General features: G+C 40.7%; 2 protein-coding genes across 3 annotated transcripts in view; one reads left to right on the top strand and one right to left on the bottom strand.

Annotated features, from left to right (window-relative positions):
- The window catches only part of GLG1 (golgi glycoprotein 1), a 153,404-nt gene that overhangs the window by 26,312 nt on the left and 102,360 nt on the right, over window positions 1–24,732 (top strand). The gene's annotated exons all lie outside the window — the stretch shown is intronic.
- LOC116744010 (60S ribosomal protein L36-like) lies at window positions 8,143–8,493 on the bottom strand. The gene is given in 1 exon segment (XM_032613288.1): window positions 8,143–8,493. A coding segment is annotated over 1 exon segment (351 nt).

Here is a 24,732-nt window from a genome sequence, read left to right as displayed (position 1 = left end):
CCTCTCACTGCTGTGGGCTCTCCCGTTGTGGAGCACAGGCTCCAGACGCGCAGGCTCAGTGGCCATGGCTCACAGGCCCAGCCGCTCCGCGGCATGTGGGATCTTCCCGGACTGGGGCACGCACCCGTGTCCCCTGCATTGGCAGGCAGACTCTCAACCACTGCGCCACCAGGGAAGCCCAACAATACTTATAATTTTAAAAAATGGGGCCTGATTAAAAAACAAAAACTTCGTTGTATTTATTATTAGTGTGGTTTTGCTTCTTAAGTACTTCCTATGATGAACTGTTGCTTTTCTCTTACCCAACCCTTGGATATCCCATTTTCCTGATAGGCCCAGAAAAGCCTAACTGGTATTTGTTCTTAACCCCACTTAGAGCAACATTTTCAATTTAGTTTTTTGATTTAGCATCTTTAAAATGTGATAGCCTTTAGGATTTAGATACATGTTTTGGACAGTGGTGCAGCATGAGATTCAACTATTCTGGAAAAGTTTTGCTAATATCCTTAAATGACGATCTCTTGAGTTTTTAAAACAGTTTATGCATTTAATATCTCAAATCCTGGTACAGTATTGCTATTCAGCATTCCTGGGGCAGCCTTGAACCCTCTGATTCTGGATTCCAACTCATTTATGTGGATTATTAAGAACTGGCTCTTAATAAATGTAGAACTTTCAGTACACATCTACCTGTTTTCAGCTAGTTAAAGATTACTGAAATGCCATCTTAGGCCATGTTATCTTGGAAAAACATTGTTTCAAAGGTCTTTTCTTAAATCTTGTTTCAGCTGGTTGATTCAAGATAACCTATATACAAATGGTATTTTGGGGGAATTAAAACAAAACAAAACCAGCATCACTAGACCAGATAACTTTCTTTGTGTACTGAAGCACAGCAGAGTAGAATTAGGAGTACATCTTAAGAAAATTCTCCCATATTCGCATAGATTCCATATGTCCTGGCAGGCATATGGATTTTGTTTCTTCCCCTCCGTTTTTTATTCAGTAGTGCATATATAGTTTTAATACATAAAAATTAAAGTCAGAGCACAACCAGGTATATAATGGAAAAGTGTAATATTCTATTTTAGCTTTCCCTACTTTCAACTCTTAGTTCTTTATTTTTTTTATTTTTATTTTTTTTTTGCGGTACGCGGGCCTCTCACTGCTGTGGCCTCTCCCGTTGCAGAGCACAGGCTCCGGACGCGCAGGCTCAGCGGCCATGGCTCACGGGCCCAGCCACCCCGTGGCATGCGGGACTCTCCCGGACAGGGGCACGAACCCGCGTCGCCTGCATCGGCAGGCGGACTCTAAACCACTGCGCCACCGGGGAAGCCCTCTTTATTTATTTATTTATTTTTGCGATACGCGGGCCTCTTACTGTTGTGGCTTCTCCCGTTGCGGAGCACAGGCTCCGGATGCGCAGGCTCAGCGGCCATGGCTCACAGGCCTAGTTGCTCCGTGGCATGTGGGATCCTCCCAGCCCGGGGCACAAACCCGTGTCCCCTGCATCGGCAGGCGGACTCTCAACCAGTGTGCCACCAGGGAAGCCCCAGTTCTTTATTTTTGTATTTATCTAATTTTTAAGTAGAATACTTACATTGTTCTCTTTTTTTATTAGACATTATCTATTGATTTCTTACAAACTATCTACATTTTGTCCTTATAAAACACACAAAACAGTATTTACTCTGAAATTGAACTTTGTAGAGCAAGAAATCCTACAAAGCTAAGGGATAAAATAGACTGTGCCGCACCACAGACAGGATTCATGCAAGTCACTGGCTTTAGAATGTGGCATTAATTGGCCAAGTTCTACAGAAAGCTTTGACCTACTCTAATGAGATCAATTTTGGTCCATTTCATTCTTGTCTCAGTCTCATTTATCAGTCATGAGTAATCAGCATACTCATATACTAAACAGTTTCTTAAAAAAGAGATCAAATTCATTGCTACTTAGGTCTGATTAGTTAAAAAAAATAAAAGCAAACAAATGAAAAAACCTACAAAAATCCACAAAGTTGTGTCTTACTCATTTTTTTAGTTTTAACAGAATGGGAAGCAAGTCTAAGTCATTGCTGTAAGAATGTTTCAATGGGAAGTCAGAATACTTCAATTATCGATCACCCCTTTGTGTTTTATGATTTTCATTTTTATATTTCTGTTATAGATTACAGTCTTCTAGCTATGTTTCTTTTGCATTTCTGGATCCACAGTCATGATCCATATTAACTCTGCAGAGTTCTTTCGTTAGAAAACATTTCTAGAGTCTACTTTTTGGTGATGATTTCCTTTGTGATTCAAATAATATCAAAATAGATTTACTTAGAACTTGTATGAATCTGGGGGGTTTTTTATTTTATTTTTTAATATTTATTTTTTTTTTTTAATTTTTGGCTGCCTGGGGTCTTTGTTGCTGAACGCGGGCTATTCTTCGTTGCGGTTCCCGGGCTTCTCATTGCGGTGGCTTCTCTTGTTGCAGAGCACGGGCCCTAGGCGCGCGGGCTTCAGTAGTTGTGGCACTCGGGCTCAGTAGTTGTGGCGCACGGGCTTAGTTGCTCCGCGGCATGTGGGATCTTCCTGGACCAGGGCTCGAACCCGTGACCCCTGCACTGGCAGGCGGATTCTTAACCACTGCGCCACCAGTGAAGTCCCTGAATCTGGTTTTTAAATTTGGAAAAGTTTTACTCTCCATGGGAACAGCTAAGGGTATATGTCTGGTTAATTTGAGACCCTCCTGAATTGGCATTCAGTTTTTAAGTTTCTCTTAATAACTACTGAAAACGCCATTTATATAAAACTCAGCAGTAAATTTATTTTCTCTTCTATAAACAGGTACATACTAGGCAGCACAAATAAAAAAACTCTTGCCTTGGCTTGGCTTTTCGCTAGTCCTAGAGACTTACTTCTTCTTGATGGTTATCAGAGCCTGGATAGGCTTTGCTATTAGCAAAAGTGAATAGGATAATCCTTTAAAAGTTATTTTTTGTGTATTTATATTTGAAGCCTAGGTTTTTGGAGGGTGGGGTCCCATGTATAAAGTATGAAAGGAGTCATTAGAAATTTGCCCTCAATAACATCTTGACGTCTATTTTTCTAAATCAGAATTGGTACATGATTTCTTCCAAGAAATAAAAATGAAATATTTCTTCAGGTACTCATTCAGGATCATGAGTAAACAGAATGTTGTCAGTTATATTTTAAAGTGAAAAGAATAAAAAATAAACTTTATCTTCAGTAAGCTTCATTGTTTTTTGGCTTAGCAGTTCTTGTTAAAGCATTACTAAATAGCTATTAAATTGAAATCTAGAATAGATCTGTTCTCTAATTTCTTCACAACCTTGTTTTATCAAGCAATCCTCTATGCCCATTTGTATCTTAGACTAGAAATTGGCAAACTACAGTCCATGGGCCAAATCCAGACCACAACCTGCTTTTTGTATGTCTCTGGAGGTAAGAGTTGTTTTTACAGTTTTTAAAAGGTTAAAAGAAGATACCACAAGATTGTAGAGATTGTTTGTAGCCCACAAAGCCTAAAATAATTGCTCTATGTCCCTTTACAGAACAAATTTGTTTTAGACTATAATATATAATGTATGTGCAACTCTTTATTTTTATTTATTTATTTTGTGCAACTCTTCTTCTTTTTTTTTTTTTTTTTTGGTACACGGGCCTGTCACTGCCGTGGCCTCTCCCGTTGCGGAGCACAGGCTCCGGATGCGCAGGCTCAGCGGCCATGGCTCATAGGCCTAGCCGCTCCACGGCATGTGTGATCTTCCTGGACTGGGGCACGAACTCATGTCCCCTGCATCGGCAGGTGGACTCTCAACCACTGCGCCACCAGGGAAGGCTGTGCAACTCTTTTTAAATGGTTTATAATCCATCTGAATTACCATCACCTTCAGTAAGAAAAATGTCTTGCTGTGTATCATTACATATCCTTCATTTTTATAGGAATTCACCAAATTTGTTAGTTTTTATAATTGATATGGACTTAAAAATTTTTTTTATTTTTTGATTGAAGTATAGTTGATTTACAATGCTGTGTTAATTACTACTGTACAGTAAAGTGATTCAGTTTTATATATATATATACACACACACACATTCTTTTTTTTTTTTTTTTCTTTGACCACACCATGCAGCTTGTGGGATCTTAGTTCCCCGACCAGGGATTGAACCTGCGCCCTTGGCAGTGACAGCCCAGAGTCCTAACCACTGGACCGCCAGGGAATTCCCAACATTCTTTTTTAATATTCTGTTCCATTATAGTTTATCATAGGATATATAGTTCTCTGTGCTATACAGTAGGACCTTGTTTATCCATTCTATATACAATAGCTTACATCTGCTCACCCCAACCTCCCAATCCATCCCTCCCACAACACCCTCCCTCTTGGCAACCACCAATCTGTTCTCTATGTCCGTGATTCTACTTCTGTTTCATAGATAGGTTCATTTGTGTCATATTTTAGATTCCACATATAAGTGAAATCATATGATATTTGTCTTTCTCTTTCTGACTTCACTTAGTGTGATAGTCTCTAGTTGCATCTGGTGTGGACTTCTATTAATCAGAATCTGTATACATGACACTGTGGGCTTTAATTAAACTAGCTTGGGGTTTGAGACAGAAAGACAGCACCCCGCAGGTACTTGTGCTTACTTTTGTGCTTGCTCTTCAGTGCGTGCATTTTTGTGATGCTGCTTTAGGAATGGTAATGAATTTGAATATTGCCATTTCTTCATAGATGCAACATTTTCTCATTGATACATTTGCCTACTGCATAGAGTGTGTTATTTTTTTGAGGCTGTATTTTGTGGTACGCAGGCCTCTCACTGTTGTGGCCTCTCCCATTGCAGAGCACAGGCTCCGGACGCGCAGGCTCAGCGGCCATGGCTCACGGGCCCAGCTGCTCCGCGGCATGTGGGATCCTCCCGGACCGGGGCACGAACCCGCGTCCCCTTTATCGGCAGGCAGACTCTGAACCACTGCACCACCAGGGAAGCCCCGAGGCTATATTTTGATGTTAAATTGGGTGGTGTGGTTGGTTTGGCTGAGAGTTTTTAAAATAAATTTATTTATTTTATTTATTTTTGGCTGTGTTGGGTCTTCTTTGTGGTGTGCAGGATTCTCTTTGTGGTGGCTTCTCTTGTTGTGGAGCATGGGCTCTAGGCACGTGGGCTTCGGTAGTTGTGGCATATGGGCTCAGTAGTTGTGGCTCATGGACTCTAGAATGCAGGCTCAGTAGTTGTGGCACACAGGCTTAGTTGCTCCGCGGCATGTGGGATCTTCCCAGACCAGGGCTCGAACCCGTGTCCCCTGCATTGGCAGGAGGATTCTTAACCACTGCGCCACCAGGGAAGCCCCACCTTAACATTTTGGAAATCAGGATGTATCTTAAATTTTATGACATAATTACAATTGGCAGTTCCCCCCCCCCCCCGGTGCATAAAATAATGGCTCATCTTAAAATCAATAAGGCATGGTTCATATATTCTACTCACTTATATTAACTGTTACGTGCATTGTTTTCTTGTTCCTTATATAAATTTTTAATGGGTTTTTTTAAAATTATTTATTTATTTATTTATTTAGGCCGTGCTGGGTCTTAGTTGCAGCACATGGGATCTTCCTTGCAGCACGTGGGATGGTTTTTTTTTGTTGCGGCATGCGGACTTCTTAGTTGCTGCGTGTGGGCTTCTTAGTTGCAGCATACATGCAGGATCTAGTTCCCTAACCAGGGATGGAACTTGGGCCCCCCTGCATTGGGAGTGTGGTTAGAGTCTTACCCACTGGACCACCAGGGAAGTCCCTCTTTTTCCTTATATTGATTCCACCCCTTTTTACTTACTTGGATATTGCAGCCAAAATTCATTATTTTGGAAATCTTTAATCATTAAAGGATTTTGTTTGGGGATTTATTTTAATTCTGAGATTTGTAATTTGAATTAGATAATAAGCATCATCATCCATATCTGGTCAACAGAGCATTTAGGAAAATCAACAGTTAGCATAGTGTTTTGAGTAGCACAATATCCTGATCTGTTACTGTTAGTTAACAGATGGCCTGCAGCCTTGTCTTTTGTGTTAGTTACTATTTTGCTGAATATACTGTAGAAGAACATTAACCAGAAAACCAGTTTAGCTTTAGCCTTACCTGCAATTTTCTTGGGTGTTTGCAACTGAAACGCCCTGTGAATTTATAGTAGTATCCTGTTGATGGGAAATAATTAGAAATTATATAATAATTGTTTTTTAGGCCTTTAGTATCTCTGAAAGTAAGCCACTTTGTATTACGGAGACAATACATTTTTTAAAGCTTATTTTAATGCAGAATCACAAGTCAGTAACTTCAAAAAAGGCAAGGCAAATAAAAGCGGGAGGAAGGTGGGCACTGATGCCAACATTAAATATACAGGTGTATTTAAGTCAGTGATTCTAAACTCTAGTTGTACCTCGGGCGATTTTTAAAATATCAGTACCCAGAGGTCTCAGGTAAATTAAATTATAATGCCTGGAATTGGTTGCTGGCATTGAATTTAAAAAATATTAAGATACTATTATTATTGTGTTACAAAGGCAATATTTTTGTAGATTTACCCATTAGTTAGTACTTTCTTTGCTCCTCATACCTTTTTGCTTCTCTAAGCTTCCATCTAGGACCACTTTCCTTCTGCCTACAATACATTTTTTAGAATATCTTTTAGTGAGGGTCTCCTGCTGGCCAGCTGTCAGGTTTTGTTTGTCTGGAAATGTCTTTATTCTACCTTACTTTTAAAGGATATTTTTTGCTGGGTCTAGGTATCAGTTATCTATTTCTGACTAACAAACCATCCCAAACTTAATGACTCAAAAACAACAACTATTTCCTCATGAATCTGTGGGTCAGCAGTTTGATCAGGGCTCAAGGGGATGGCTTGTCTCTGATCTACCTGGTGTCTCATTCATCTACTTGTAGTCACTTGTCACGTCAGCTGGGAGCTGGACAGTCCAGATGACCTCATTTATATGTCTGGTGGTTTGGTAAGGTGAGAAAGGAACTGGGCAACATATCTCTCATATCTCTCAGCTGGCTAGGCTAAATGCCTTCATGTGGTAGCTGGGTTCATAAAGCAATATAGGGACTTCCCTGGTGGCGCAGTGGTTAAGAATCTGCCTGCCAACGCAGGGGACACGGGTTCAAGCCCTGGGCCAGGAAGATCCCACATGCTGTGGAGCAACTAAGCCTGTGCGCCACAACTACTGAGCCTGCACTCTAAGCCCACAAGCCATAACTACTGAGCCCAAATGCCGCAACTACTGAAGCCCGTGCGCCTAGAGCCCATGCTCTGCAACAGGAGAAGCCACCGCAATGAGAAGCCCACACACTGCAACAAAGAGCGTCCCCTGCTCGCCACAACTAGAGAAAGCCCACGTGCAGTAACTAAGACCCAGTGCAGCCAAAAATAAATAAATAAATTTATTTTAAAAAAAGCAATGGCAAGATCCAATGCACAAGTACTTTTCAAGCTTCTTGAAAAGTGTCTCATTGACCAGAGCAAGTCAGATGGCCAAGCCCACATTCCAAAGGGTGGAGAAATTAGATTCCATCTCTTTATGGGTAGAGGGACAATGTCACATTCAAAGGGATGTGCATTAAGGAATGGGAGGGATTTGTGGCCTTAAAAAATCAATAACAGGGGCTTCCCTGGTGGCGCAGTGGTTGAGAGTCCGCCTGCCGATGCATGGGACACGTGAGAGGCCCGCGTACCGAAAAAAAAAAAATCAATAACAGTGTAGAATTTTAGGTTGGAGTATTTTTCAGCACATTTTCTTTCCACTGTCTTTTGGCTTTCACTGTCACTGTTAAGCAGTTAGTCAGTTCCTATGGCTTCTTTTCAGATTTTCTGTCTGTGTTCTCTTGACCACTATGATTTGTCTTGGTGTAACTTTCCTTTTATTTCTCGACTTGAGCTTTATTGAGTTTCTTTTGATTCGGTGTCTTTCATTCTTTATGCAAAATTCTCAGCCATTATCTGCCTCTGCCCCACTCTTTCTCTTCTTCTTGAACTTCAGTTAAGTTAGATTTCTTGCTATTTTTTCATATTTATTTATTTTTTACTATAAAGGTTTTATTATGCACAGAGAGGGGAGGGGGCTTAGTCCTTGGCAGCTGGTTTCCTCTTGGCAACCAGGACATCACTCAGGTTCTCTTGCCTCTTGGCATGGCTGTGTGTCCCCACTCTTTTCTTGATGAACTTGAGGGCCTGTGTGTCCTTGGAGAACCTGAGCATGTCCCAAATGCTCTGCCTTTATGAGGCAAAGCCTCATACTTGTCAGATCATGTCCCTTAGGGACTTGGTGTGCTTGGTGAGGCGTCCATGGCAGTGGCTGTGCCTCAGCTTGCTCATGTTCTTGGTCACTTTGTGGCCCTTGTTGAGGCCCATGGCCATGGGGTAGTACAGAGCTGTGGCTTTGTTCCTTAATGGCTTCAGAGGCAGAGTCTTCATATTTATTAACTTTTCGTCTTCATGCTACATTCTGGATAATTTCTGTTGACTTACCTTTCAGTGTACTAATTTTCTCTACAGTTATACTGGAGAGCTGCTTAACTCTTCTACTTTTGTAAAAAATTAAATTTACCATAGTTCATCATTTTTTCCTTTTAAAAAAATTAAGGTATAATTTACATGTCGTAAAATTTGCTTTCTTTTTTTTTTTGGTTTGCAATCTACAGGGTTTTTTTTCTATTTATATTGTACTTTTATTATTTATTTATTTATTTATTTGGTTGTATTTATTTGGTTGTGTTGCAGCAGGCGAGCTCCTTAGTTGCGGCTCGCAGGCTCCTTAGTTGCAGCAGGTGGGCTCCTTAGTTGTGGCATGTGAGCTCCTTAGTTGTGGCACGTGAGCTCCTTAGTTGTGGCAGGTGGGCTCCTTAGTTGCGGCAAGTGGGCCCCTTAGTTGCAGCTTGCAGCTCCTTAGTTGCGGCATATGAGCTTCTTAGTTGTGGCATGCGAACTCTTAGTTGCGGCATGCATGTGGGATCTAGTTCTCTGACCAGGAATTGAACCCGGGCTCCCTGCATTGGGAGCGCTGAGTCTTAACCTAACTACTGTACCACCAGGGACGTCCCTGCAATCTACAAGATTTAATATTCATTCCTTTTATCTGGTGCTTTTGCCAATAGCACACTCTTAATTACTGTTGCTCTACTGTAAGTCTTAAAATGAGGTAGTATTCCAACTTTCTTTTACAAATTGTTAGGGTCTTCTATTTACAATCTGCTTTTTTTTTTTTTGCGGTACGCAGGCCTCTCACCGCTGTGGCCTCTCCTGTCGTGGAGCACAAGCTCCGGACACGCAGGCTCAGAGGCCATGGCTCACAGGCCCAGCCACTACACGGCATGTGGGATCTTCCCAGACCGGGGCACGAACCCGTGTCCCCTGCATCGGCAGGCGGACTCTCAACCACTGAGCCACCAGGGAAGCCCTCTCTGTCTCTTTTAAAGAAAGGCAAGTCCCAGAGGCCAGTGCTCATGTTCCATAACCCAAATTGTAGATCCCAGCTGTTAGTCCTCAGCAATAACTTTGAGAACTTCATAGTAAAGTTTTGGTGTTTTTCTGATTTAAAGTTTTCAACCTCTATGCAATCATATTTCCCTATTTTAAATATAATTTTAAACCTTTTCTAGTCAGAAATGTTGTGAGCATTCTATAAAAGCAAAAAAAAGTAAATGACATTTGGGTAACTTACACTTTATTTTCTCAACAAAAATGTGTCCCCTTTGTAACCCCCCCCACACACACTTTTTTGCCACTGTTACCATTTTTTATTTCATATGTTAAATAGTTGGAAAAGCTATACCACATTATCTCCAGCTCATAGGTCAAGAGACAAGATTGGATCCCTGTGGAATAGGTTATGTCATTTTAGTCACGATGTTCTCCTATAAAAAATTCAAAACACCAGATTTGAAGAGACCATTGAGGAGTCTGAAAGATTTCCTTAGATTATTTTCCTGGGCAAGGACATTTTCCTTTTCTTAGCTTCTTAGTTAGTTGTAGTTAGTTTTGCAGCACCTTAAACATTTTCTCCTGACGTTTACACTCTTCCTGTATTATAAATACTTTTCATCCACACCTCAGCAATATGTGTTGTTTAAAATAATTAACATTTAAATATTTCTATTGTTTCTTTAATTTTCTGCAAGCTGTTTTTATTTTCCTAGCATGGAGACTAAACTACGGTAAAGAAAAATTTTGTTGTATCTTCTACTTCCCCAACAGTTATTTATTATGTACTCTCTACATTCTAGGTACAAATCAGGGATACTCTGTCTCTCTGGAAATTTCTGTCTCATACAATATGACTGTATGATAGATGAAAGGCAGATTGGAACAGAACAAGGCATGGAGGCCACAAAAAAAAAAAAAGAGACCTGCTCAGAGATTGTCGTCTAGAAAATTAGGATTTGGATTAAAGCAATGACAGAAAGAAAGGAGATTGACTAAATCTAATACTGAAAAAAGATGACTAAGGAGAGCTTGTTAAAGGACCAAGATAGGGGACTTGCAGGAGAAAAAGGAATCAAAAGTAAACCCAAAGTTCCATTGGGTATGTGGGCATTGCTTACTGGGGGAATGATGATGCCATGGTAGAAAAAGAATTAAAAATAATTTATGTAGATACTTCCTCTTCCAAGAGGTAGAGCTTAACTCCCCATTCCCCTCGAGTATGGGCTGGACTCAGTGAATTGCTTCCAAAGAGTAGAATGTGGAAAGGTAGAAGGGAGTCATTTTATAGTGGAGAAACCTGGCAAACACTCCCTTGGCCGGGTGATCAAAGTTGGCATCATCAGTATGTATGCCCTTGATATGATGTGTTGAGAATGGCGGTTCTTCCCCAAAACCTATATCCTATGAGAAAAACATCACACTAACTGAAGTTGAAGGACATTCTACAAAATACCTGACCAGGCTTCCTCGAAAACTGTCAGGTCATTAGAAACACTGAAGCTAAGGAGATCAGACTAAATCCTGGATGGGAAAAATGTTTGACCAAATATCTGGGCACCTGTTGGCCCAGTCAAGTTGACACATAATATTGTGTCACTGTCCAAAACTAAGAGAGGATGGAGGGTTAAAGAAGATAAAGGGTTAAGGAGGAGAGAGTTGTTCTTTAAACATCGAAAACAACAGAAAGCCAAAAAATGGGATAGAGAAGATGGCTCTTAATGATAAAAATCACATGAAGCAGGAAATCAGGAAATGTGGTCTGACTCATTTAAAAAGTGAAAGGAAGATGCACAGTCAGTGACAGAATGGATAATAGAAGTAAGTTAAATTTTCATTTTACAGTTGACCTTTGAACGTACGTATTTGAACTGCACAGGTCCACTCATACGCAGATTTTTTTTCAGTAAATAAATACTACAGTACTACATGATCAGAAGTTGGTTGAATACGCAGATGTGGAACCACAGATACAGAGGGCCAACTCTAAAGTTATCCTCGGATTATTGACTGTGAGGAAGGTCTGCACCCTTAACTCCCCCTAGTTGTTCAAGAGTCAACTGTATTTTATCTGCCCCTCTCTCTTGGGATATCCCTTTTCTTCTAACTACTCCAGTCCTAAAGTAGGGCCAAAGTAACTAACTTTGGGGGGAAAAACAAGTGTTCCCCCCCACCCCCCTGGCCCAAGAAAGAAAGCAGATTCTTCACATCCACTAAAAATGTCTTGAGGTTCTCAAGTACTCAAATTTATGAATGTGTATCCATGGATACAAGGATAAAAGTCATATAGGTTAAAGCTAAACTTACATGTTATAAAGCAGGTGCTTGGCGAGTTAACAAATATTATAAAATCCTAACTTACTCTTAACCTTTTAGGTACAGTCTTCAGTAATATAGTTCAAACATTTATGCACACTCTTTCTTTTTTCTTTTTTTTTGCTGCACGCGGGCCTCTCACTGTTGTGGCCTCTCCCGTTGCGGAGCACAGGCTCAGCGGCCATGGCTCACGGGCGCAGCTGCTCCGCGGCATGTGGGGTCTTCCCTGACCGGGGTACGAACCCGTGTCCCCTGCATTGACAGGCGGACTCTCAACCACTGCGCCACCAGGGAAACCCCACACTCTTTCATTTTATTATTCATCCTTTATAATTGAATTCATGGAAGACTGGCTTTAGGCCAGAAAGCAGTAAATTAAATTTGAAATGCTTCTTTCTGCTAGTATTTAGCACTTGCATTTTTCTTCCCGTTTTTTTCCCTCTAAGCCCAGTAAAATATCCTAATAATTTCACAATGATACGGCCTAAGAGGTGATACTGCCAAAGGTGAAATATTGCTGGGCAAGTAGTACCTCCACTCAGTAGCTTAAAAATTTGCCAGCTGTAAACACAATATTTAAAATCAACATTTAAAATTCTCCTAGGTATGTAAGTATATAATGTATGAAAATCAGATTATGAAAGTTGAGGACCATCTGTAAATAAAAATGCAAATATTTTGAATTCTTAATTACCCAGAGTTTCATTGTTTTACTACTTTCTTTAGTGTGTGTCTAACATTTTAAAATGTTCTCCTGGGCTTTGATCTAGCAGTGTCTGCAAATTGTGTTTACCATCACTGAATCACATGCTCTTCGAGTAGCCTATACTCCGTTGCTTCTTAGACCCTAATAGAGCTTCCTGCCTATTTTAGTACCTAAAACTCTCTATGATTAAAATTTCTCTCAGTTGAGATTCTTACTGCTCGATTTCATCTAACTTACTATAAAATAAAATGGATAACTATCCAGTGAATAAAGATCCCTAAAAATAAAATGAAACTCACAACTCAAATATTATATAGTTATAGAAAAGTTTGTGATGTTTGAGATAAGAATTTACAAAGCTATTAAATCAGAGACCCTGGGTTCCTTCTAGTTTTGCTAAATATGCCAATTTTATGGGGGAGAAATTGGTCAGTAGGAAAAGCAGAGACTCACCCTACTGATTCAGGTGTGGAGGGTAAATCTTCCTCCTACTAAATAAAGTACTTCACTGTTCTGAACAGTGACAATCTGAATACATTTTCTTTATGAGAACGTGATTAAGTTAATTAAAGACAGATTATTAGGGTTGTTCTTACAAGTTGTTCCTATCTGCCTACATAATGTAAACAACCTACATACAGTTAGACTGTTAGTTTTAGCTCTGTTTTTACCCCTTGGCTCCAGACTTTAGGTTATTTTCCATATAACCTGCCTTACAGGGTGCTCCATACAAAAGTTGGTTAAATAGGGGCTTCCCTGGTGGCGCAGTAGTTGAGAGTCCGCCTGCTGATGCAGGGGACACGGGTTCATGCCCCGGTCCGGGAAGATCCCACATGCCGCGGAGTGGCTGGGCCCGTGAGCCATGGCCGCTGAGCCTGCGCGTCCGGAGCCTGTGGTCCGCAACGGGAGAGGCCATAACGGTGAGAGGCCCGCGTACCGCAAAAAAAAAAAAAAAAAAAAAAATTGGCTAAGTAACGTGCTTGAGTTAGCCTCAAACAAAAACATACGTTTTGTGGAGAGAAGTCCATTTCTCCTAGTAAAAAAACTTTAAACTTTCTAGTAAAAGAACTTATGGTATTTAAAACGAAGGTTTATAATGTGATAAAAATATTCAATATTGTTGACCGTTTCCATCATCTTGCTTTTCTCCTATAGGACCGTTTCACTTTCTTGTAGTAAAAGCAAAAGGGTATTTGTGTGTGTGTGTGTGTGTGTGTGTGTGTGTGTGTGTGTGTGTGTGTGATTTAGGAATTTAGAGTTAACTCACCAGCTTATAGTTGTCCCTGTATGAATTAGTGACTGTTTTTCCACAGAAATTGTTTCTATCCTAGGCTAATTGTTTCTGAGCCATTGCTCAACCTGTTTTCAGAATGGGAGCACATTTTATTAATAATTAGCTCAAGAAAAACATAATTAATAAAGTTAATCTGTTGCTAAGTAAAACCATATGAAATTCCAAAGCAAAATACAAATATGAGTTTATGTGTTCCAAAGCGAGTTCCTTAGCGTAAGTAAGTGATAGAAAGCCCAGGCATGATCCTAGTTCTTGCTGTACAAAAAGGAGCTAGCAGGAGACTTTCCTCTTTGCCATCTTCTGCAGTATGTGAATTAAGAATACTAAGAATCTGGTTAACACACATTAACAGTTATCTTGATGTTATGCATGGTTATTTTATACAGAAATGTAAAAATAGTGGAAATCAGTCTTTGAAGAATAGAATCACATTTTAAATGTATTGATGGAGTTAGTGATTTAAAGGAAATTTGTGCTAAGTTTTAAGTTTTTTGTTTTTGTTCTGTATGGCAAGTCCCTTCACAACATGAATAACTGACCTATTTTATGTTTCGTTGTCTGAAACAAAGCCACTAAACAAGACAAGATTCTGATTTGGAATTTGGTGACCTGATTCAGTTTTCAGAGAAGGAAAAATTGTAATTTGTGAACTTTTAAACTACCACAGTGATCATTTGATCAGTATGTGAGAATAGTCCATTTAGTTAATATCTCCAAGCACAGCTATAACTGTTTTTTAAATTATTTTTTTTCCATTTTACCACAAAATCCTATAAAATAAACTGAAGGAAATTACATCTTTTTGTATTAGCATCTCATCTTTATTGGGGTATCTGTCAGTAGGTCCACTGTTAAGCAGAGAGCTAATTAAAGTGACAAAGCAATGATGTCGTTGAATTTGCAAGTTGAGGAAATGAATATTAATAAGATCCATCCCATTAGAAAATAATTTTATTCATGCACTTTGCCAAAGTTATTGGGTATAACAGTTCTTTCCCTGACTAGTCATTTTCATCCTGATTTAATGATGTCCTATCTGACTTTTCAGTGACCAACTGATATTTAGCAGTAATATATTCAGAAGAGTGTAGGAATCTCAACCCATTTATTGAAAAAATTCTGTCAAATATTTTCAAACAAAGTAGGGTTTAAATAAGTAGTACTGAGGAATTGTACAAATTGGTTTTTATTCCCCAGGACTGTTTTTGTGAACATAGTAATTCCCAAGTATCTCTTTAAAGATCATTTTGTGTTGTACCTGGTTCTTAAAGACTTATGTTACTGAGGTTTAGCATGGTTGTAAAGTATGTTGTTGCCATGGTTAAGAATGTTGGATGCATATGCTTTGGGTTGAAGGGTTTTTTTGGTTTGTTTTTTGTTTTTGCTGTGCCATGCCGCTTGCGGGATCTTCGTTCCCTGGGATCGAACCTGGGCCCACAGCTGTGAAAGTGCGGAGTTCTAACCATCAGGGAGTTCCCATGGTTGAGGATTTTTAATAATCCCATGAGAAATCTAGATGGATAATTTGTATCTTTGTATATGTGAGTCCTGCTATTATCAGATGGCTACTTCTATAAAAGAGCTGTTTATTATACCAAATTATGGAATTTGGATATACAGTGAAAACTCAGCTTTTAACAGCTACAAGAAGACCAAAATAATGGCAAAGTGTAATAGGAACTAGAATGGAAACTGCTATGGAATCCATATTTTAAAGAATGTTCCAAGGGATTCCTTGGCCGTCCAGTGGTTAGGACTCCATGCTTCTACACTGGGCCAAAAAAAAAAAAAAGAATGTTCCAGAAAATTGCCATTTGTCTAACTAACACTGTTAAGCTAGAATCTGTCAAAACAATCAAATTTTGAGCAAAGATAAAACAAGGTCCTGTGACTCAACCATGGACTTAAGTACAAATGAAGAGGGAAGATTTCTCTTAAGAAAGGGAGAATGGAGAACTCTCCCTGAATCTTTGCCGCACCCGACTCTTCTGAGGTGTGGCTGAAGCGACACTGTAAAGGCATACCCCACGGGAAACTGCTCACATTCTTCTGGCCCTTGTGCTCGAAGTGACCCGGCCTAGTTTTGATTTTTTTTTTTTTTTTTTTTTTTTTTTGCGGTACGCGGGCCTCTCACTGTTGTGGCCTCTCCGGTTGCGGAGCACAGGCTCCGGACGCGCAGGCTCAGAGGCCATGGCTCTCGGGCCCAGCCGCTCCGCGGCATGTGGGATGTTCCCGGACCGGGGCACGAACACGTGTCCCCTGCATCGGCAGGCGGACTCTCAACCACTGCGCCACCAGGGGAGCCCCTTGATATTTTTTTAAAGGCAGTTGTAGAGGAGACTGAGCGGTCCACCTCATGCACACCACCGCTGCACTTCCACACTGGTGAATTAGCAGTGTATTTACAAGAAACCAGGTTTCCCTCCTCGTTTTTTTTTTTTTTTTCCCACACACACACACACACTGTATTTTATTTTTACAAGAGATAAATAAACTGACACCAAGCATTGTAACTGGACGACCACAACAAAAGCAACAATGATTGCAGTTACCAAACACGAAACACACTCATACTATGTCATGATATTGACATTCAATCCAGTAATCCTCCACTGTAACAGCTCCTTTACTTTGCAGTGAAAATTGGTTTGTATATTTTTTGCCTTGAGTCCTTGTGGGATTTTTTTTTTATTCAAGCAGAAAGTCACAAAAATTATAATCATCCTCATCAGTTCACTCAGTCCCATGTAATTAATTTGTTTTTCACCTCCTCATTTTTTAAGAGTGGTATAATAAAATATATATTTGATCTTTGTCTCCAGTTCCTGGCACAGAGCTCCGAAAACCCTTGGAATTTCCTGAGTAATAGGATTTGTTACTTCATAACACGCCCCTTTCTTTACACTTGAGTTTATGCTAATGAAGTGATTTATGACGGGGCCCCAGGATAGCCTGAGAATGGGCCGGTCATCAGGAGTGATTAGAAGGTTAGAACGTTCAGTCCCACCCACCGGCCTCCAAGGATGGGGTGGGATGGCTCTCTGGAGACTGAGCGTTATAAAAACTCAAACTAGAAGACCTGGGGAGCTTCTGTGTTGGTGAATAGATCAAGGTGCCAGGAGGTGACATGCCCTGTGTGGGCCTGAAGCTCTGTGGTGCCTTCCCTCACTTTGCCCTAGGCATCTCTTCCATTTGACTGTTCCTGAGTTGTATCTTTTATAATAAACTGGTAAATGTAAGTAAAATGTTTTCCTAAGTTCTGTGATTTGGTCTAGAGAGTTATTAAACTTGAGGAGGGGGTCGTGGGGACCCTCAAACTTGTAGCCAAGTCAGAAGAATTACAAGTGTCCTTGGGACCTGAGATTCACGACTGGCATCTGAAGTAAGGGCAGTCTTGTGAAACCGAGCCCTCAATTTGTGGGGTCTGCCCTAACTCTGGGTAGTTAGTGTGACGATGAAAATTAATCAGTAGTTAGTATATGAAAGTAGTGGAAAATTTTATTTGAGCCAAATTTGAGGATTATAACTTGGGAAGAGCATCTCAGAAAGCTCCCAGAACTGTTCCTCCCATTGGGAGTCAAAACACAGTTACATAAGTTTTTTTAGACAGAGGGCTGTACATTAAATGACGTATTATTGACAGTTTACACAATCCAGATCTAAGCATGGCCCTTACAAGATCAAGAAGGAATGTTATCTTTTAAGGAGTTGTTGATTTTAGGAGAATGTTGCTCTTTGCTTCACTTGAGCAGGTATTTCTTCTGATGGGGGAGGTTTGGTTGATGCATAAAGCAGATACACAGTAGGTGGGGAGAGAGGAGGCCAGAGGGCAGAAAAAATTTTTTATGTTTAAATTTTTCTTGTCTTGCCATAGAATATGAATTTTATTTCACAGTGTCAGAACTAAATTGACACCCAGTTAACATGAGAATCTGAGAGCTGGTATCACAAAGAGTAAGCTCTGCTTGGGACTTCCCTGGTGGTCCACCTTCCAATGCAGGGGACACAGGTTCGATCCCTGGTCAGGGAACTAAGATCCCAGATGCCGCGGGGAAACTAAGTTCGTGTGCTGCGACAAAGACTCAGCGTAGCCAAAAAAAAAGCATAAGTTCTGCTTTGTTTTGTTTTGTTTTGTTTTTTAAATTAATTAATTATTTTTTGGGGGGGCTGTGTTTTGTCTTCTTTTCTGTGCGAGGGCTTTCTCTAGTTGCGGCAAGCGGGGGCCACTCTTCATCATGGCGCGCGGGCCTCTCACTATCGTGGCCTCTCTTGTTGCGGAGCACAGGCTCCAGACGCGCAGGCTCAGTAGTTGTGGCTCACGGGCCTAGTTGCTCCGCGGCATGTGGAATCTTCCCACACCAGGGCTCGAACCCGTGTACCCTGCATTGGCAGGCAGATTCTCAACCACTGCGCCACCAGGGAAGCCCTCTGCTTTGTTTTTATGTGCTTAGTAGATATTAACATTTGCATTAAAAAATACATAAGAATAAATTTGCTGAAAGAAAGTGTCAACTGAAGAAAAATGCACAACCTAAAAATTGCAAGTTATGTTTTACTTCGGGACCTTGCTGAGGACTATAGCCCAGGAGACAGCCTCTCAGATAGCTCTGAGGAACTGTTCCAAAGAGGTAAGGGAAGAGCTAGGATATATAGGAATTTTTGCTGAAAAAGAATCATGTAGTTGAACATCAAAAGATTACTGCCAATCACAAAAAAATACCCAGACATTTCAAGTTAATGATTTTATTGCTTTTCTGTGTATGGGAAGAAGCTAGAGTCTGGGCTTATTGAAATTATTTCTTAGATACGCATCTTAACTATTTAGGGCCAGTATCCTGTTTCTTCTCCATCCTGAATTCCCCTTATAGCACACTATGGCACTGTGGCGGGGCGGGGGCTGCAGTGGCTGGTGGCTTGGTGGTGGCCACATTTGCTGTTTACTGGAATGAGGGGCAACATTGTTTGTTTACTAGAATGGCAGGCAACATCCTTTGTCCACAAAAGTAAAGATCCAACTTAACAGAAAGAGATAATATTCTTCCTAGATTTGGAAGACCTGCAGATCTGTTCAACGCAATCGCAGTCAAAATCCCAGCAGGCTTTTTTGGGGGGCTAGGTAATAGAAACTGACAAGCTGAGTCTTGCATTTATATAGAAATGCAAGTGAGCTTGAATAGCTAAACAGCTGAAAAAGAATAAAATTGGATGACTTGCATTACTTGTATTTCAGCACTTATAAAGATTTACTATAAAGTAATCAAGACAGTATGGTAGGGCTTCCCTTGTGGCGCAGTGGTTAAGAATCCGCCTGCCAATGCAGCAGACACGGGTTTGAGCCCTGGTCCAGGAAGATCCCACATGACACGGAGCAACTAAGCCCGTTTGCCACAACTACTGAGCCCATGCACCTAGAGCCCATGCTCTGCAACAAGAGAAGCCACCGCAATGAGAAACCCGCGCACCGCAATGAAGAGTAGCTGCTGCTCACCACAACTAGAGAAAGCCCACATACAGCAACGAAGACCCAACACAGCCAAAATATATATATTAAAAAAAAGACAGTATGGTATTGTCAGAAAGATAAACTTATAAACCTGGGGTTGACAAAATGGCTGTGTGTTTTGTAAGTAAAATTTCAGTGAAACAAAGCTAAACCTATTTGTTTACGTATTCCCTAGGGCTGCTTTTTTTTTTTTTTTTTTTTTTTTTGCGGTACGTGGGCCTCTCACTGCTGTGGCCTCTCCCGTTGCAGAGCACAGGCTCCGGACGCACAGGCTCAGCGGCCACGGCTCATGGGCCCAGCCGCTCCACAGCATGTGGGATCTTCCCAGACCGGGGCACGAACCCGTGTCCCCTGCATCGGCAGGCGGACTCCCAACCACTGCGCCACCAGGGAAGCCCCCTAGGGCTGCTTTTGATCTACAGTTACCAAATTGAGTATAACAGAGACTATATATGGCCCCCAAGCCTAAAATACTGTCTATTCAGTGGTTCAGAATCGAAAGTTGATAAATAGGTCCACATATGCCTGATTGTTACCTGAAAACTGATTTCACCTCTTGGTGGGTGTTGAGCCAAAAGATACAACCAAGCCAAAGACTGGGAGAAGGAAGGATTTGTTACTTGCAGCAAGTAAGGAGGAGAACACGGGAGATCTTTCCCAAAGCAGTGTCTCCCTGAACAGCAAAACTGGGGAAGTTTTAAGCTAAGGGTACATGCATATTCATGAAGGGGCTTGAACAGAGGAGAATTCAGCATAGAACTGAGGCAGAGGTTGAGTCCAAGCTTTAGTTGATTAAAGTCATGAGGGTCAGAAAAGGTCACCATTATAATTCCTTAGATTCTGGCCAGTCTGGGGTTTTTAGCATGTAGTTGCCATTCTCCACCTGGATGGGGCCTTAGTTCCTGTTGAACAGCGCAAAGATATGTATCAGATTGTCATTTATATCCCTTGAGAAGGAAGTAGGACTCTGTTTTATTGCTGAACTACTGTTTCTTTCTTTTTTTTAATATTTATTTATTTGGTTGTGCCGGGTCTTAGTCGTGGCAGGTAGGCTCCTTAGTTGTGGCTCGTGGGCTTCTTAGTTGCTGCACGCAGGCTCCTTATTTGTGGCATGCAAACTCTTAGTTTCGGTATGCATGTGGGATCTAGTTCCCTGTCGAGGGATGGAGCCCAGGCCCCCTGCATTGGGAGTGCGCAGTCTTAACCACTACGCCACCAAGGAAGTCCCTGAATTATTGTTTCTTGACTGCTTTTCCTCTGTTCCTGCATTCCTTTGTTCACTTAGGATCATTAATTGCTGAGACCTGTTAAGGGCAAGCATTGTGGCCTGGCTTAGATTACAAAATGGCTTAGGCCTAAAATGCCTTCTTTTATGTCAAAAAAGGCTGTATCTGCTTCTTTTCCTCCGGGGATCCTATACCCCATCTGCCTACATGATCAAATGATTTTCAACAAAGATGCCAATCAAAAAGGAAAGGATAGTTGTTCAAGCACAATTTGTTTAGGACTCTGTTGTGTTTATATGGGAAGAAAATTAACTTCAGCCTTACATCACACCTTCACAAAAAATAACTTGAAATGGATCATAGATATAAATTTAAAAGCTTTTTAAACAAACTTCGACTGAGTAAAAATGTAAAGATCTTACTGGCCTTATTCAGTGATTAATGAATAGGACAGCATCCCATCTAGCAACTAGAAAGGAGCTCGGAAGAGCTATACAAAATGAGTGGCTTTTATAGGTGAAAGGGGACAGAAAAAGGAAATTTCTAGCAAAGAGTGTGTTGTTTCAGGCAAGGTCACCTTCCTTTGGGGGACAGAAGGGGTCTCAGGCAGATTACCTCACTAGTGCTCACCAGTAATTAACCAGATTGACTGGTTAAAGGTTACATTCCTGGTAAAGACTGAAACTGCAGTTAGGTTAGGTATTGTCTTGATTTGCTGATGTGGGGCCATTTTGGGCCTGCTCTCTCTTTTTTTTTCACAAGCTAAAAATAAAAATTCTAGAAAAGATACAGAATATTCATCAACTCAGAGTAGGCAAAGATTTCTTAAGACATAAAAGCACTAACTATAAAAAGAAAAAATGGATAAATTTGATTACATAAAAATTAAAATTTCTGCACTTTAAAAAGCACTATCGGGACTCCCCTGGTGGTGCAGTGGTTACCTGCCAATGAAGGGGACACGGGTTTGAGCCCTGGTCCGGGAAGATCCCACATGCCGCGGAGCAACTAAGCCCGTGTGCCACAACTACTGAGCCTGCACTCTAGAGCCTGTGAGACACAGCTGCTGAGCCTGTGTGCTGCAACTGCTGAAGCCCACGCGCCTAGAGCCCATACTCTGCAACAAGAGAAGCCACTGCAATGAGAAGCCCACACATCGTGATGAAGAGTAGCCCCTGCTTGCCGCAACTAGAGAAAGCCTGCACGCAGCAACAAAGACCCAACACAGCCAAAAATAAATAAAATTGAAAAAAATAAAAAGCACTATCAGAAAACGAAATGGCAACCACAGACTAGGAGAAAATATTTGTAAAACATATATCCATCATATGATGTGTCTAGAGTAAATCAAGTCTTAAAATTCAATAATAATAAACTCAATTTTTAAAAATAAAAAGATTTGAACAATGCTTTACAAAAAAATGATATTAGGGCTTCCCTGGTGGCGCAGTGGTTGGGAGTCCGCCTGCCGAGGCAGGGGACACGGGTTCGTGCCCCGGTCTGGGAGGATCCCACATGCCGCGGAGTGGCTGGGCCCGTGAGCCATGGCCGCTGAGCCTGCGCGTCTGGAGCCTGTGCTCCGCAACGGGAGAGGCCACAACAGTGAGAGGCCCGTGTACCGCAAAAAAAAAAAAAAAAAAAAAAAAAAAAAAATGATATTAGTGGCCACTTACCACTTGGAAAAACTCTGTATATCATTAGTCATCAAGGAAATGCAAATTAAAAACATGAGGTACCACTTACTATCCACTAGAATGGCTAAAATTAAAAACATGAGCAATTGTTGGCAAAGAGGTGGAGCAACTAGAACTCTCATGCATTGCTAGTGGGTGGGTTGTAAATTGGTGTAACCACTTTGGAAAACTGAATTAAAAAAAATTTTTTTTATTGAGGTACAGTTGATTTACAATATTATATTAGTTTCAGGTGTACAACATACTGATTCACAATTTATATAGATTATATTCCATTTAAAATTATTATAAAATATTGGCTATATCCCCTGAGCTGTACAATATATCCTTGTAGCTTATTTATTTTATACATAGTAGCGAATTTTCTTATATTTCAACATGCACTTAACATATGATCCAGAAATTCCAGCCTTAGATATTTACCCAAAGTATACCTTGAAGTTTTTTTAAAAAAATAATTTTATTGAAAAATAATAAATAGGGAATTCCTTGGCAGTCCAGTGGTTAGGACTCTGCACTTTCACTGCCGTCAGCCTGGGTTCAATCTCTGGTCGGGGAACTAAGATCCTGCAGGCCACATGGCACAGCCAAAAAAATAAAAAATAAAGAAAAAGAAAAATAATAAACAGCATCTCTTTTGCAAAAGTAATTTGATCACGTCTATCCCCTGATTAAACTCTTTTAACACTTTCTCACTGCATTTCAAGTAAAATCCAAATTCTTTCCTGACTTCTTTTTGAATGTATTTTCTGCCACTTTACTTTTCACTAGGCTTTGTCCATACCTGCACTCTTTAGTTGCTAAAACATGCCAGACTCTTTCCAATATGATGTTCCTTCTGCCTAGAATACTCTCCATCCACCCCCACTTTCCCCACCCACTTGTTCATAGCTACATCCTCTCCGTTTAGATCTAGGCTTAAATGACATCTCCACAGAGAAACTTTTCCTGCCCTCCTTACCTAAAGTAAAAATTTCCACTGTTACTCTTTATTCCCCAGTTTCTTTCACGACAAAATTAGCCATTATTTTAGTTGTCTGCCTATTTTTTCATTGTTTATCGCATCCTCTCACATGAAAGCTCCACAAGGTAATGCCCTTGTCTGTCTTGTACAACACTGTGTCTCCATCACCTACCTCAGAGTCACCTGGGCTTTGTGAAGGAGTGAACATTGTTCCCTAAGCCTGAAATCTATCTTCCTTCTCATCTATTGTAACTCCCCGCTCATCTTTCAAGGCCCAGCTCAAATGACAACTATTCTTCAAAGTCTTCTTCCACTCTTTGTTTAATTCCTTAGTGTATAAGTTAGTGTTTGTACTACACTAAAATGTTTTCAAAACTGGTGAAGGGGGACTTCCCTGGTGGTGCAGTGGTTAAGACTCAGTGCTCCCAATGCTGGGGTCCTGGGTTCGATCCCTGGTCAGGGAAGTAGATCCCACATGCATGCCACGACTTAAGAGTTCTCATGCCACAACTAAGGAGCCCGCCTGCTGCAACTAAGGAGCTGGCGAGCCGCAACTAAGGAGACTGCCTGCCACAACTAGGACCTGGCACAACCAAATGAATGAATGAATGAATGAGGAAATAAATATTAAGAAAAAAAAAAACCTGGTAAAGGAACTTAGAACCAAAGCAGAGGTTGAACACTGGCTTAAGCAAAAGGACCTATAACTTAACGGAGTTCATATCTTCCAAGTCAAGACATTTGAAAGAAAAAACGGTGATCTTTGGTGGAAAATATAGTCTATTTTCCACTCCTCCAAACTAGGTCATGGCAGTGTCTTAAGCTATACACACTTGAAACTTCTTTGGTTAAAACTTAACTCCTCAGGAGGATAGGTATAGGAATGGTAAGAAAAGAAAAACTGGAAAGGTGTTTGCCATTTTCTTTTAGTTGTAATTAACTTCCTGTTCTAGGCTAGCTTCTGTTGTGCCTCCTTGGAGGAATGGGTAGAATTTTTAAGAGCCTGCAGGTGAAAAAAAGTAGTTTTAAAAAGATGCCTTCCCCTTCTTCCTCCTCCTTTATCTCCCCAATAATTCTCCTGGCACATGATTTACCTCATTCATTTGAAATTAGCTGTTTAACATCATTATAGCCTTTGCCATGACACCTAAAGGTGCGCCCCCCTGCCCCTGAACACACACACGTGCACACAAATCAACGGACACTTTAAAGTTAGATTTTCTTTTATTAAAAAAAAAAAAGGTATAGCATTTGAAGGGATAAGAAGATACAATTCTGTAAAACCCTAAAAGCATTTCTCGGATAATCCTGTCATAGTCCTCTGATTAATTTATGACTTCTAGGCATTAATATTCTCAGGAAGTTACAACAGCCAGCATGACAGAATAAACCAAAGTTGCTAAATTGCCTTTCAGCAGTGTGATCTGTATTTGGCATACTCTGTCTTTCTCAGATCGAGAGTCCAAGTACTGTTACTTCAGTGGTTCTTAAACTCCAGCATGCATCAGATCACTTCGAAGCCTGGTTACAA

The sequence above is a fragment of the Phocoena sinus genome, chromosome 19, assembly GCF_008692025.1.
Source record: "Phocoena sinus isolate mPhoSin1 chromosome 19, mPhoSin1.pri, whole genome shotgun sequence".
In the NCBI taxonomy this organism is placed as follows: domain Eukaryota; kingdom Metazoa; phylum Chordata; class Mammalia; order Artiodactyla; family Phocoenidae; genus Phocoena; species Phocoena sinus.
The sequence above is the reverse complement of the archived record's forward strand: the minus strand, read 5'-3'. Positions and strand labels throughout refer to the sequence as shown.